The 15,522-nt window shown below is 46.6% G+C and overlaps 1 protein-coding gene across 1 annotated transcript in view; it reads right to left on the reverse strand.

The window, feature by feature from the left end:
* Positions 1–14,962, reverse strand: part of LOC134348845 (macrophage colony-stimulating factor 1 receptor-like) — a 111,633-nt gene extending 96,671 nt beyond the window's left edge. The window contains exon 1 of the mRNA XM_063052626.1: positions 14,810–14,962. Coding sequence (XP_062908696.1) covers positions 14,810–14,858 — 49 coding nt within the window. The 5' untranslated portion in view covers positions 14,859–14,962. The remainder of the gene's footprint in view (positions 1–14,809) is intronic.
* Positions 14,963–15,522: the final 560 nt, after the last annotated feature.

Genomic DNA, 15,522 nt, shown 5'->3' on the forward strand with positions numbered 1-15,522 from the left:
CCCCATGGAATGCATGAACTCCTCCGCGTGCTCCAGTTTCTCCCACAGTCCAAAGACGAACCGGTTAGTAGGTTGATTGGTGATTGTAAATTGTCCCGTGATTAGGCTGGGTTAAATCGGGAGCTGCTGGTAGTGCATCTCGAAGGGCAGAAAGGACCTGTCCAATGTTGTATCTCTAACATTTGCAGAGTGCTGTGGTCACTCTGGTTCACCCTGTCAGAGACACCCTCCTTCCTGTATGGTAAGGAGCTTCTCTTCTCCGCTCTGATGAAGGGTCTTTAACCTTGTTTCACTTCCTACAGAAGCCGCTTGGCCTCCTGAGAAACTCTAGTATTTTAATTTAGATTTCCAGCATCTGCATTTTTATTTTTATTTTGATTAACACTTCCTTCACAAACTGCTGCCCCGAGGGTCCATGGGAAATGTGGCCAGGGTGGACATTTTGCGCCACAATCTCTTCACTTATTGAGATTTCCCTGATATAACTTCTGCAAATTCCTTCCCCTCCCCTTCTCTCCATTCCCCATCCTGGTTCCTCTCTCAACCCTTCCCTTCTCCTCACCTGCCCATCACCTCTTTCTGGTTCAAAGTTCATTTATTATCAAAGTATGTATACTTTATACAACCTTGAGATTAGTCTCCTTGCAGACAGCCACAAAACAAAGAAACCCAACAGACTCCCTCAAAACAAGACTGTCAAGTACCCAATGTGCAGAAAGAGAAAAAAACAAATCCCTTCTTTCCCTTTCTCCCATGGTCCACTCTCCAATCCAATCAAATTCCTCCTTCTTCAGCCCTTTACCTCTTTGACCTATCACCTCCCAGCTTCTTATTTCATCCCTCCTCCCCTACACGACACACCTTCCCCTTCAACTGGCCTCAGTATTACATCCTTGCTTTTATATTCCACACCCTCTAAGGCATTGGTCAGACTGCACTTGGATAATTATGGGCAGTTTTGAGGCCTTTATCTAAGAAAAGATGTGCTGGCATTGGAGGGGGTCCCGAAGAGGTTCAAGAAAAATTCTGGGAATGAAAGGGTTAACGTGAGGAGTGCTTGATGGCTCTGGGTCTGTATTCACTGGAGTTTAGAAGAATGAGGAGGAATCTCGTTGAAACCTATCGAATATTGAGAGGTCCAAATAAAGTGGTTCTTGATTAGTCAGGGTGTCAAAGGTTACGGGGAGAAGGTTGGAGAATGGGAGGGAGAATAAGTCAGTCATGATGGAATGGTGGAGCAGACTGGATGGGCTGAATGGCCTCATTCTGCTTTTATGGCTTATAGATTCATCATGGCTTGATATGACGAATGCTCTGTGTGTGACCACAAGAAACTTCAGAGAGTTGTGGACACAGCTCAGAACATCAGAGCAACCAGTCTCCCCTCCATGGACTCTGTCTACACTTCTCACTGTCTCAGTAAAGCAGCCAGCATATTCAAAGACCCTACCCACCCTAGACATTCTCTCTTCTCCCCTCTCCCATCGGGCAGAAGATACAAAAGCCTGAAAGTACATCCCACCAGGCCCAAGGACAGTTTCTACCCCACTGGTATCAGTGAAAGCACGTCCCACCAGGCCCAAGGACAGATTCTACCCCACTGTTATCAGTGAAAGCACGTCCCACCAGGCCCAAGGACAGATTCTACCCCACTGTTATCAGTGAAAGCACGTCCCACCAGGCCCAAGGACAGATTCTACCCCACTGTTATCAGTGAAAGCACGTCCTACCAGGCCCAAGGACAGATTCTACCCCACTGTTATCAGTGAAAGCACGTCCCACCAGGCCCAAGGACAGATTCTACCCCACTGTTTTCAGACTCTGTTGTAAGGAGCTTGTGTGCTCTCCTCATGACCATGTCGGTTTCCTCCCATGTTCTAAAGACATATGGGTTGGTAGAATATTTATTTATTTATTGAGATACAGGGTGGAACAAGCTCTTTCAGAGCTTCGAGTTGCACCATCCAGCAACCCCCTGATCTGAGCCTAGTGTAATTTACAATGACCTTTGGAACGTGGGGGGAAACTGGAGCATCTGGAGGTAACCTACACGGTCACAGGGAGAACACACAGACAGTGTGTCTTACAGGCAGTGGTGGGAATTGAACCCGCTTTGCCTGTACTGTAAAGTGTTACGCTAACCACTATGCTGCCATGCCAGGAACTGGTCATGTGAGTGTAATTGCACGGTGTGGGCTCATTGAGCCACAATGGCCTGTTACCATGCTGTATCGCAAGTTAGAAAAATAAAGTGGTAGAATAAGTAATTAAATAATAGAATGAGACTGAGAGGCAAAATAAATCATCCAGAGCGGACTTGATGGACCGAATGGCCCTATTTCTGCAACTATGTCTATGGTTTTATCAATAAGACTGCTCTGAATGGCTGGTATGGAGGCTCTAATGCACAGGACTGCAAGAGAATGCAGACGATTGCAAACTCAGCCAGCGCAAATCTCCCCATCTTCGAAAACATCTCAGAAAAGGTGGCATTCATCCTGACGGATGCTCACCCGGACAGGATGTGTGCTCCCCTCGTTGCTACCATGAGGGAGGAGACACAGAGCCGGAGGGAACACACTCAGCGTTTTAGGAGCTGCTTCCTGCCCTCCACCCTCACATTTCTGAACGGACAACGAGCTGTGTTGTTCTCATTTTGCACGGCCTGTTCATTTATTATATATTTCTCTTTGTAGCTCATAGTATTTTGTGCATTGCGATGTACTGCTGCCGTAAGACAACAATGTCAGTGATATTAAACCCGATTCTCATGCGGAAGAGAGGCTGAACTGAGCGGTTTGAGGTGATTCCGGCTGTGACAGAGACCTGTACCGTGGAATATTCAGACTGAGCAAGATAGATGGCGAAGGTTTCCCATGTGATTCAGCATCCTCCCACCTCCCAAAGGATAATTAGTCATTTAAATTGTCCTGACATTAGATTAGAGTTAAATCGGTGGGTTTCTGGCCTATATAAAGGGCAGATATTTAAGATGAGAGGGGAAAGATTAAGAGAGATGCGAGGGGCAGGCAGTCATTTTACACAGAGAGCCTGGAATGGGGTGGTACAACAGAAATGTGTAAGGGTCATTCGAAGAGACACGCGATGCGTCTGGGTACAGATGGATGTGGAGCACGTACAGGAAGATGGGATTAGTTTAATTCAGCAGCTTGCCCGATGGGAGAGGTGAGAAGAGGGAATGTCCTGGTCCTGAATCTTTGATTATGCTGGCTGCTTTACTGAGACAGTGAGAGTGTAGAGAGAGTCGATGGAGGGGAGGCTGGTTTCTGTGATGTGCCGAGCTGTGTCCACAACTCTCTGCAGAGTCTCCCTATGAGAGGGAAAGAGAATGGGATTGAGAGGGATAATAAATCAGATTTGATGGGCTGAATGGCCTCATTCTGCTCCCATGATTTATGGTATTTGGAGGGCATCCAGTATCAGGGACTACAAGTACGTGGGAGGGAAGGGCACTGTGATTTATGCAAGAAGCAGAAAACCTACAGCACAATACAGGCCCTTTGGCCCACAAAGTTGTGCTGAACATGTACTTACTTTGGAAATTACCTAGGGTTACCCATAGCCCTCTATTTTTCCAAGCTCCATGTACCTGTCCAGGAGTCTCTTAAAAGACCCTATCGTATCCGCCTCCACCACCATCACTGACAGCCCATTCCACGCACTCACCACTCTCTGCGTAAAAAACTTACCCCTGACATCTCTTCTGTACCTACTTCAAGCACCTTAAAATTGTGCCCTCTCATGTTAGCCATTTCAGCCCTGGGAAAAAGCCTCTGATTATCCACATGATCAATGCCTCTCATCAACTTTAACACCTTTATCAGGTCACCTCTCATCCTCTGTTGCTCCAAGGAAAAAAGGCTGAGTTCACTCAACCTGTTTTCATAAGGCCATGCTCCCCAATCCAGGCAACATCCTTGTAAATCTCCTCTGCACCCTTTCTAGAGTTTCCACATCCTTCCTGTAGTGAGGTGACCAGAACTGTGCACAGTACTCCAAGTGGGGTCTGACCAGGGTCCTATATAGCTGCAACATTACCTCTCGGCTCTTAAACTCAATCCCACAGTTGATGAAGGCCAATGCACCGTATGCCTTCTTAACCACACAGTCAACCTGCACAGCAGTTTTGAGTGTCCTATGGACTCGAACTCCAAGATCCCTCTGATCCTCTACACTGCCAAGAGTCTGACCATTAATACGATAGTCTGCTATCATATTTGACCTACCAAAATGAACCACCTCACACTTATCTGGGTTGAACTCCATCTGCCACTTCTCAGCCCAATTTTGCATCCTATCGATGTCCCACTGAAACCTCTGACAGCTCTCCACACTATCCACAACACCACAAACCTTTGTGTCATCAGCAAATTTACGAACCTATCCCAACTTCCTCATCCAGGTCATTTATAAAAATCACAAAGAGTAGGGGTCCCAGAACAGATCCCTGAGGTACACCACTGGTCACCGACCTCCATGCAAGATATGACCCATCTACAACCACTCTTTGCCTTCTGTGGGCAAGCCAGTTCTGGATCCACAAAGCAAGACCCCCTTGCATCCCATCCTTCCTTACTTTCTCAATAAGCCTTGCATGGGATACCTTGTCAAATGTCTTGTTGAAATCCATATACACTACATCTACTGCTCTTCCTTCATTAACATATTTAGTCACATCCTTAAAAAATTCAATAAGGCTTTTAAGGCACAACCTGCCTTTGACAAAGCCGTGCTGACTATTCCTAATGATATTACACCTCTCCAAATGTTCACAAATCCTGCCTCTCAGGATCTTCTCCATCAACTTACCAACCACTGAAGCAAGACTCCCTGGTCTAGAATTTCCTGGACTATCTCTAGTCCCTTTCTTGAATAATGGAACAACATCCGCAACCCTCCAATCCTCCAGAACCTCTCCCGTCCCCATTGATGATGCAAATATCATTGCCAGAGGCTCAGCAATCTTCTCCCTCTCCTCCCATAGTAGCCTGGGGTACATCTTGTCCGGTCCCAGAGACTTATCCAACTTGATGTTTTCCAAAAGCTCCAGCACATCCTCTCTCTTAATGTCTATATGCTCAAGCTTTTCAATCCATTGTAAATCATCCCTACAATCGCCAAGATACTTTTCCACAGTGAATACTGAAGCAAAGTATTCATTGAGTACCTCTGCTATCTCCTCCGGTTCCATACACACTTTTCCACTGTCACACTTGATTGGTCCTATTCTCTCATGTCTTATTCTCTTGCTCTTCACATACTTGTAGAATGCCTTGGGGTTTTCCTTAATCCTGCCCACCAAGACCTTCTCATGGCCCCGTATGGCTCTCCTAATTTCATTCTTAAACTCCTTCTTGCCTTATAATCTTCGAGATCTCTATCATTACCTAGTTGTTTGAACCTTTCATAAACTTTTCTTTTTTCTTGACTAGATTTACAACAGCCTTTGTACACCCTGGTTCCTGTACACTACTATCCTTTCCCTATCTCATTGGAACGTACCTATGTAGAACTCCACGCAAATATCCCCTGAACATCTTCCACATTTCTGCCGCACATTTCCCTGAGAACATCTGTTCCTAATTTATGCTTCCAAGCTCCTGCCTGATAGCTTCATATTTCCCCTTACTCCAATTAAACACTTTCTTAACTTATTTGTTCCTCTCCCTCTCCAAAGCTATGGTAAAGGAGATAGAATTGTGATCACTATCTCCAAAATGCTCTCCCACTGAGAGATCTGACACCTGACCAGGTTCATTTCCCAATACCAGATCAAGAACAGCCTCTCCTCCTGTAGGCTTATCTATATATTGTGTCAGGAAACCTTCCTGAACACACTTAACAAACTCCACCCCATCTAAACCCCTCACTCTAAGGACATGCCAATCAATATCTGGAAAATTAAAATCTCCCACCACGACAACCCTGTTATTATTTCTAGAAACACACATCAAAGTTGCTGGTGAACGCAGCAGGCCAAGCAGCATCTATAGGAAGAGGCGCAGTTGACGTTTCAGGCCAAGACCCTTCGTCAGGACTAACTGAAGTTAGTCCTGACGAAGGGTCTCGGCCTGAAACGTCGACTGCGCCTCTTCCTATAGATGCTGCTTGGCCTGCTGCGTTCACCAGCAACTTTGATGTGTGTTGCTTGAATTTCCAGCATCTGCAGAATTCCTGTTGTTTGCGTTATTATTTCTAGAATCTGTCTTCCTATCTGCTCCTCAATGTCCCTGTTACTATTGGGTGGTCTATATAAAAAAAAAGCCCAGTAGAGTTATTGACCCTTTCCTGTTTCTAACTTCCACCCACAGAGTCTCAGTAGACAATCCCTCCAAGACTTCCTCCTTTTCTGCAGCCCCTGCCTCTTTTGCCTCTCTCCCTGTCCTTTCTGAAACCTCTAAAACCCAGCACTCAAAGTAACCATTCCTGCCCCTGCACCATCCAAGTCTCTGTAATGGCCACAACATCGTAGCTCCAAGTACTGATCCATGCTCTGAGCTCATCCGCTTTGTTCACAATACTCCTTGCATTAAAATAGACACATCTCAAACCGTCCATCTGAGCACGTTCTCTATCACCTGCCTATCCTCCCTCTTGCACCGTCTCCAAGCTTTCTCTCTTTCTGAGCCAACCACCCTTTCCTCTGTCTCTTCAGTTCGGTTCCCAACCCCCAGCAATTTTAGTTTAAACTCTCCCCAATAGCCTTAGCAAACCTCCCTGCCAGGATATTGGTTCCCCCTGGGATTCAAGTGCAACCCGTCCTTTTTGTACAGGTCACACCTGCCCCAAAAGAGGTCCCAGTGATCCAGAAATCAGAATTCCTGCCCTTGTTCCAATCCCTCAGCCACGCATTCATCCTCCATCTCACTTTATTCCTATACTCACTGTCACGTGGCACAGGCAGTCATCCCAAGATTACCTTTGAGGTCCTGCTTCTCAACTTCCTTCCTAACTCCCTGTAATCTGTTGTCAGGACCTCCTCCCTTTTCCTACCTATGTCATTGGTACCAATGTGTACTACGACCTCTGGCACCTGGGAGGCAAACTACCATTCATGTTTCTTTCCTGCATCCACAGAATCGCCTGTCTGACCCCCTAACTATAGAGTCCTCTATCACTACTGCCATCTCTCCCTTTCCCTGCCCTTCTGAGCCACAGGGTCAGACTCTGTGCCGGAGGCACGGCCACTGTCACTTCCCCCAGGTAGGTTGCCCCCCCCAACAGTACTCAAACAGGAGCACTTATTGTTAAGGGGGACAGTACTCTCTAGTATCTGACTCCTGCCCTTCCCTCTCCTGACTGTGACCCACTTATCTGTCTCCCAAGTCCCTGGTGTTTTTGTAGTGAACACTGCTTATCCGCGGCTGCGTGTCTGCAACGCTGCTGCAAAGAAGTTTTTCTTTGCGCCTGTGGGCTTTGTGTAACTGGGCCAGTGTAGGAGTTTAAGGTCTGAGGCTTTATTATTGAGAGGCTTTGGCATTGAGGCACAGGTGAGTAGCAGGGAAGAAAAGGTAAGTATTGTTCAGTAATTAACTTTAAAATAAAATAAATTAGAACTAATTAAATGAAGTAAATGAAAATAATGAATTAAATAAATTCATTAAATGATTTAAACCCAGCACTCTGTGTAAAAACCTATCTCTGACGTCCCACCTGTTCTTTCCTCCAACTACCTTCAGATCCTGCCATCTGATATCAGCCATTTCCATGGTGGGAGCAACACTAAACTCCATCTGCTCTTCGAGAGGAACGTCTGTCTAAGGCTACGTCCACACTAGACCGGATAAAACCGTAACCGAAGCTTTTTCTCTTCCGTCCACACTGAAACGGCGTTTTTCTCCCCCGAAAACGGAGCTTTTCTAAAACGCTCTCCAGAGTGTGTAAGTCTGAAAACGCCGGCTGGGCGGCGTAGTGTGTGCGGGGTAACCGGAACTTTTTAAAAACGCTGCCATGACCTGGCGGCAGCGTGGTATTTCATTATTTTCTTGAACGCAACCTCCAACACCACAACAACAATGGCGGACGGCTTCATGTGTGCGTTGTGTACTTTATTGTCTACTTTAATTTCAACCTCCCACAAAACCTAACAATTTCAGAACAGACAGCAATGAGACTGAAGCCAGAAGAGTTCAAAATGTACTCACCAAATACTTTGACCCATAACTTACTGAATACTGAATAAATAACTATACTCACTTTGCCCTGTTTTCTGTCCTTGCTTGTATGAAGGTGGTTTACCTATTTATGCAAGTACTTCTCTGATAATAGACGTGTAACAGTCTAATGTAACATTGTATGGGAATACAAGATAACACTGATGCAGACATGTTTTACACATTTAACAAGGTGCTTTATTAATGTATTGCTTGTGCAAACATTCAATAGATGCAATTGTCACTACTTCCAAAATGTCATTTTTAAGTAGCAGCTTATGTTTGGCATAGATATGAAAATGTTAAGGCCAAAAAGGGAAAATTGTAAGTTTCACTTTTACTCAGGTAAAAATAAAATCACTTTTGCCCAGTAACTCGTTTTATTGCACGTTAAATACAGCAAAATAATACAGAAGGACATAGCAAAAGTAAAGGCAAACAAATGAGGTAACAGCAAACAACAGGAATTCTGCAGATCTGACGAAGTCCTGACGAAGGGTCTCGGCCTGAAACGTCGACTGCATCTCTTCCTAGAGATGCTGCCTGGCCTGCTGCGTTCACCAGCAACTTTGATGTGTGTTGCAGGTAACAGCAAATTTCACTTTTGCCCAGTAACAGGCCTTATTGCATTTAGTTGTAGCTGTCATCCCTTTCATCGGTGAACAGACTATGGCCGTAGGAAATGTTTCCAGGGTGACCCCTCTGTGGGAGTGGGGAAGATGTTGGTGGGGCCACCCGGGGGTCTGTGTGTCCGTATGTGTAGTGGCTGTGAGGCTGGTATTGTGGCAGTGAAAAGTACTGGAGGGAGCCATCATATTCCTCATCATTGCAAATCCCTCTGCAACAGAGTTAGTCAGTTTGTCAATGGTCGCCGTCAGCCGGGTCATACTGTCCATGAACTCCCTGTCGGTTGCCTCCATACGCTGCAGTGTTTGTTTTTTCAGTTTTAAGACCTCCTGCGCGAGAGCCAACAGCTGTCCGTCGCTTGGCAATTTCCTTTGAAGTTTTTCTAGTCTGTAACTGGACAAACGCGCACCAAGTCTTTCATGGCGAGATTCCACACCAAACATGTCGCAGCCATCACCTGTTGCTCAGTCTGAACTGTCGGAATTGGGCGTGCTCGTCGAGGCGGCTGAATTCTGTAGATGCGTTCTGCACATGCCTAGTAGGAGGAAGTTGGCCCAAGTACCCGTTTTAATGAGGACAGAGGTACTTTCAAAAACCTTTGGTGTGGACACCTATCGTTTTTACACAAGACTGGCGTTTTCAAAATTTTCCGGTCTAGTGTGGATGTAGCCTAAAATGGCAGTGTGGAGACTTTGCCGTTCCCCTTCTCTAACACCTTCCACCACACTGAGAAGGCGGAGACCATCACAGACCTGTGGCCTATCAATCCAGACGATAAGGTCAGCAGAGTAATTCTAGATGGCTATTCAGCCCATCACTGGCCAAAGTTCAAGGTTCATTTTATTGTCAAAGTATGCATATACTATACAACTCTCGGCGGGAGGAGAAGATGGCAGTGCGACGCGCACGCGCAGCTCTCTGGTGAAATGATATCGTATCTGTTAAATAGAGGCTGTGGACAATTCTGATTTGATGGAGACAGACGTGAAAGCACAGAGGAATATCTGGAGAAATTTCTGAAACACCAGTTCGCTGCCGCTGTTACTGGGCGATCGAAAATCTTCCAGAGGGAAGGCCCCAAAATCCCCGGCTTTGCCTGCTGCTGGCGACCGAGGCTGAGGTTGAATCGTTCGGATAGAGATGGTGCTCAGTACTTGGTGTCGGAGGGCTGATCAGAGCTTGAAGCTTTCGGACGACTCAGAGTCGGACTGTGGTCGGGCATGGCAGGGAGAGTTTTCTTCCTTCTCCTGAGAGACTTTGAACTTTTTTTACTGTGGCCATGGCCTGTTCTTCATCAAGTTATGGTATTGTTGCACTGTTGTAACTATATGCTATAATTATGTGGTTTTTGTTAGTTTTTCAGTCTTGGTCTGTCCTGTGTTTTTGTGATAATCACAACGGAAGAATATTGTATCATTTCTTAATGCATGCATTCTAAGTGACAATGAAAGAGGACGGCGTGTCCTCATAATCTAATCTAATCTAATATTTGTCTTCTCCAGATAGTCACGAAATACAGAAATATCATGGGTGGATGAAAGAAAAGACATCAACTCCCCCACCCAGCATGAAAAAGAAAAGAAACAAAACTCACATACCCCCCAAATCACCCCCACAACAAAAACCAACCACATTAACAATCCCCGACCCTCTCACTGACAGAAAAGAACAGGGACAATAACAATCCCTGACCCCCTCACTTACGGAAAAACAACAGTGATAATAACAAACCCGACCCCTCACTTACGGAAAAACAACAGTGACAATAACAATCCCAAACTCCCTCACCCACAGAAAAACAACAGTGACAATAACAAACCCGACCCCTCACCCACAGAAAAACAACAGTGACAATAACAATCCCGACCCCTCACCCACAGAAAAACAACAGTGACAATAACAAACCCGACCCCTCACCCACAGAAAAACAACAGTGACAATAACAATCCCGACCCCTCACCCACAGAAAAACAACAGTGACAATAACAATCCCGACCCCTCACCCACGGAAAAACAACAGTGACAATAACAAACCAGACCCCTCACCCACGGAAAAACAACAATGACAATAACAAACCCGACCCCTCACCCACGAAAATACAACAGTGACAATAACAATCCCGACCCCTCACCCACAGAAAAACAACAGTGACAATAACAATCCCGACCCCTCACCCACAGAAAAACAACATGTGACAATAACAATCCCGACCCCTCACCCACAGAAAAACAACAGTGACAATAACAAACCCGACCCCTCACCCACGGAAAAACAACAATGACAATAACAAACCCGACCCCTCACCCACGAAAAAACAACAGTGACAATAACAATCCCGACCCCTCACCCACAGAAAAACAAAAGTGACAATAACAAACCCGACCCCTCACCCACGAAAATACAACAGTGACAATAACAATCCCGACCCCTCACCCACAGAAAAACAACAGTGACAATAACAATCCCGACCCCTCACCCACGGAAAAACAACAGTGACAATAACAAACCCGACCCCTCACCCACAGAAAAACAACAGTGACAATAACAAACCCGACCCCTCACCCACAGAAAAACAACAGTGACAATAACAATCCCGACCCCTCACCCACAGAAAAACAACAGTGACAATAACAAACCCGACCCCTCACCCACAGAAAAACAACAGTGACAATAACAAACCCGACCCCTCACCCAAGGAAAAAACAACAGTGACAATAACAATCCCGACCCCTCACCCACAGAAAAACAACAGTGACAATAACAATCCCGACCCCTCACCCACGGAAAAACAACAGTGACAATAACAATCCCGACCCCTCACCCACGGAAAAACAACAGTGACAATAACAAACCCGACCCCTCACCCACAGAAAAACAACAGTGACAATAACAAACCCGACCCCTCACCCACGGAAAAAACAACAGTGACAATAACAATCCCGACCCCTCACCCACAGAAAAACAACAGTGACAATAACAATCCCGACCCCTCACCCACAGAAAAACAACAGTGACAATAACAATCCCGACCCCTCACCCACAGAAAAACAACAGTGACAATAACAAACCCGACCCCTCACCCACGGAAAAAACAACAGTGACAATAACAAACCCGACCCCTCACCCACGGAAAAAACAACAGGGACAATAACAATCCCGACCCCTCACCCACGGGAAAAACAACAGTGACAATAACAATCCCGACCCCTCACCCACAGAAAAACAACAGTGACAATAACAAACCCGACCCCTCACCCACAGAAAAACAACAGTGACAATAACAAACCCGACCCCTCACCCACAGAAAAACAACAGTGACAATAACAATCCCGACCCCTCACCCACAGAAAAACAACAGTGACAATAACAATCCCGACGCCTCACCCACGGAAAAACAACAGTGACAATAACAAACCCGACCCCTCACCCACGGAAAAACAACAGTGACAATAACAATCCCGACCCCTCACCCACAGAAAAACAACAGTGACAATAACAATCCCGACCCCTCACCCACAGAAAAACAACAGTGACAATAACAAACCCGACCCCTCACTCACAGAAAAACAACAGTGACAATAACAATCCCGACCCCTCACCCACAGAAAAAACAACAGTGACAATAACAAACCCGACCCCTCACCCACAGAAAAACAACAGTGACAATAACAATCCCGACCCCTCACCCACGGAAAAACAACAGTGACAATAACAATCCCGACCCCTCACCCATGGAAAAACAACAATGACAATAACAAACCCGACCCCTCACCCACAGAAAAACAACAGTGACAATAACAAACCCGACCCCTCACCCACGGAAAAAACAACAGTGACAATAACAATCCCGACCCCTCACCCACAGAAAAACAACAGTGATAATAACAATCCCGACCCCTCACCCACAGAAAAACAACAGTGACAGTAACAAACCAGACCCCTCACCCACGGAAAAACAACAGTGACAATAACAATCCCGACCCCTCACCCACGGAAAAACAACAGTGACAATAACAAACCCGACCCCTCACCCACGGAAAAACAACAGTGACAATAACAATCCCGACCCCTCACCCACGGAAAAACAACAGTGACAATAACAAACCAGACCCCTCACCCACGGAAAAACAACAGTGACAATAACAAACCCGACCCCTCACCCACGAAAAAACAACAATGACAATAACAATCCCGACCCCTCACCCACAGAAAAACAACAGTGACAATAACAAACCCGACCCCTCACCCACGGAAAAACAACAGTGACAATAACAATCCCGACCCCTCACCCACAGAAAAACAACAGTGACAATAACAAACCCGACCCCTCACCCACGGAAAAACAACAGTGACAATAACAATCCCGACCCCTCACCCACGGAAAAACAACAGTGACAATAACAAACCAGACCCCTCACCCACGGAAAAACAACAGTGACAATAACAAACCCGACCCCTCACCCACGGAAAAACAACAGTGACAATAACAATCCCGACCCCTCACCCACGGAAAAACAACAGTGACAATAACAAACCCGACCCCTCACCCACGAAAAAACAACAGTGATAATAACAAACCCGACCCCTCACCCACAGAAAAACAACAGTGACAATAACAATCCCGACCCCTCACCCACAGAAAAACAACAGTGACAATAACAATCCCGACCCCTCACCCACAGAAAAACAACAGTGACAATAACAAACCCGACCCCTCACCCACAGAAAAACAACAGTGACAATAACAAACCCGACCCCTCACTCACGGAAAAACAACAGTGACAATAACAATCCCGACCCCTCACCCACGTAAAAACAACAGTGACAATAACAAACCCGACCCCTTACCCACAGAAAAACAACAGTGACAATAACAAACCCGACCCCTCACCCACGAAAAAACAACAGTGACAATAACAATCCCGACCCCTCACCCACAGAAAAACAACAGTGACAATAACAATCCCGACCCCTCACCCATGGAAAAACAACAGTGATAATAACAATCCCGACCCCTCACCCACAGAAAAACAACAGTGACAATAACAAACCCGACCCCTCACCCACGAAAAAACAACAGTGACAATAACAAACCCGACCCCTCACCCACGAAAAAACAACAGTGACAATAACAAACCCGACCCCTCACCCACAGAAAAACAACAGTGATAATAACAAACCCGACCCCTCACCCACGGAAAAACAACAGTGACAATAACAAACCCGACCCCTCACCCACAGAAAAAACAACAGTGACAATAACAATCCCGACCCCTCACCCACGAAAAAACAACAGTGACAATAACAATCCCGACCCCTCACCCACAGAAAAACAACAGTGACAATAACAATCCCGACCCCTCACCCACAGAAAAGTACAGTTGACCAAGGCACCAAACTCCCACACCCCCCAGTTACACACAAAAAATTGACAGGTCACCCACCCACCAATTGTCCACAAAAAAGAAAACAGTGAAAGACGAAAGGAAACCAATATAAAGTACAGTCCGATAATCACATGAATCTCAGAATATGGGAGACATTCTAATTCCCATACTAATTGCCTGTCCCCTGTTACTGCCTCAAAGCCCATTCCCAAAGATGTGTTGTCATAGAGACACAGAACACAAGACTCCAAATTTGCCCTCACCAGTGTCATATACAACTCTACCATAACATCCCATCTTCTGTACTCAATACTTAGGTTTATGAAAGCCAATGTTGCCAAAAGCTATCTACCTGTGATGTTATTATCAATGAATTATGGACCCGTATTCCCAGAACCCTCTGTTCTATCGTACTCCTTCCTGTCCTACCCTGTAAGGCCTATCAAAGTTCAAAACCCCAGATCACAGAAGCTCTCAGTATAAGCACATCCCTTAACACTGAGGGTACTTTCGCATCCTTTGACTGGATAGGAATGTTCCCTCAGCCCGTCTTCCCTGCTTCCCCCGTATCGGGGTTCAGTGGGATCAGTGGAGGAGAGGCGAAGGAGTGACGTCCCTACCTGCCCAGCAGACCACAGGAAGAACGAGGACGGGGACCCACGGATACATGGTGGTCCCCAGCCCGACGGTTCGGAGCCCAGCGTTGTTGCTCAGGACATGAGGTGCTGCCCAGCCACACTGAAGTAATTTTTAACGAGTCAGCAGGAATCTCCCACTCAACTTCTCCTTTGGTGTTCTGCTCTGACAAATCCGAGTGTCACCCAAAATAACCATTGACTCAACCCACCAACAACCACACCACACCACACACAGGGCACTTTTTTGAAACATGGAACTGTTCTGCTCAGTGGGGGCGGGGGGGGTCGAGTTAAATCCAAGTCCACTTCTGGAGTGTCACCGCTTCCCATTTCCACACACTCTTCCAAGTGCCCCCCTCCCACAGTGTGACCCTCCCTCAGTACCACCCCTCCCACAGTGTGACTCTCCCTCAGTACCACCCCTCCCACAGTGTGACTCTCCCTCAGTACCACCCCTCCCACAGTGTGACCCTCCCTCGGTACCACCCCTCCCACAGTGTGACCCTCCCTCAGTACCATCCCTCCCACAGTGTGACCCTCCCTCGGTACCACCCCTCCCACGGTGTGACCCTCCCTCAGTACCACCCCTCCCACGGTGTGACCCTCCCTCGGTACCACCCCTCCCACAGTATGACCCCTTCAGTACCACCCCTCCCACGGTGTGACCCTCCCTCGGTCCCACCCCTCCCACGGTG

Source organism: Mobula hypostoma, chromosome 7 (assembly GCF_963921235.1).
Source record: "Mobula hypostoma chromosome 7, sMobHyp1.1, whole genome shotgun sequence".
NCBI classification, from domain to species: domain Eukaryota; kingdom Metazoa; phylum Chordata; class Chondrichthyes; order Myliobatiformes; family Myliobatidae; genus Mobula; species Mobula hypostoma.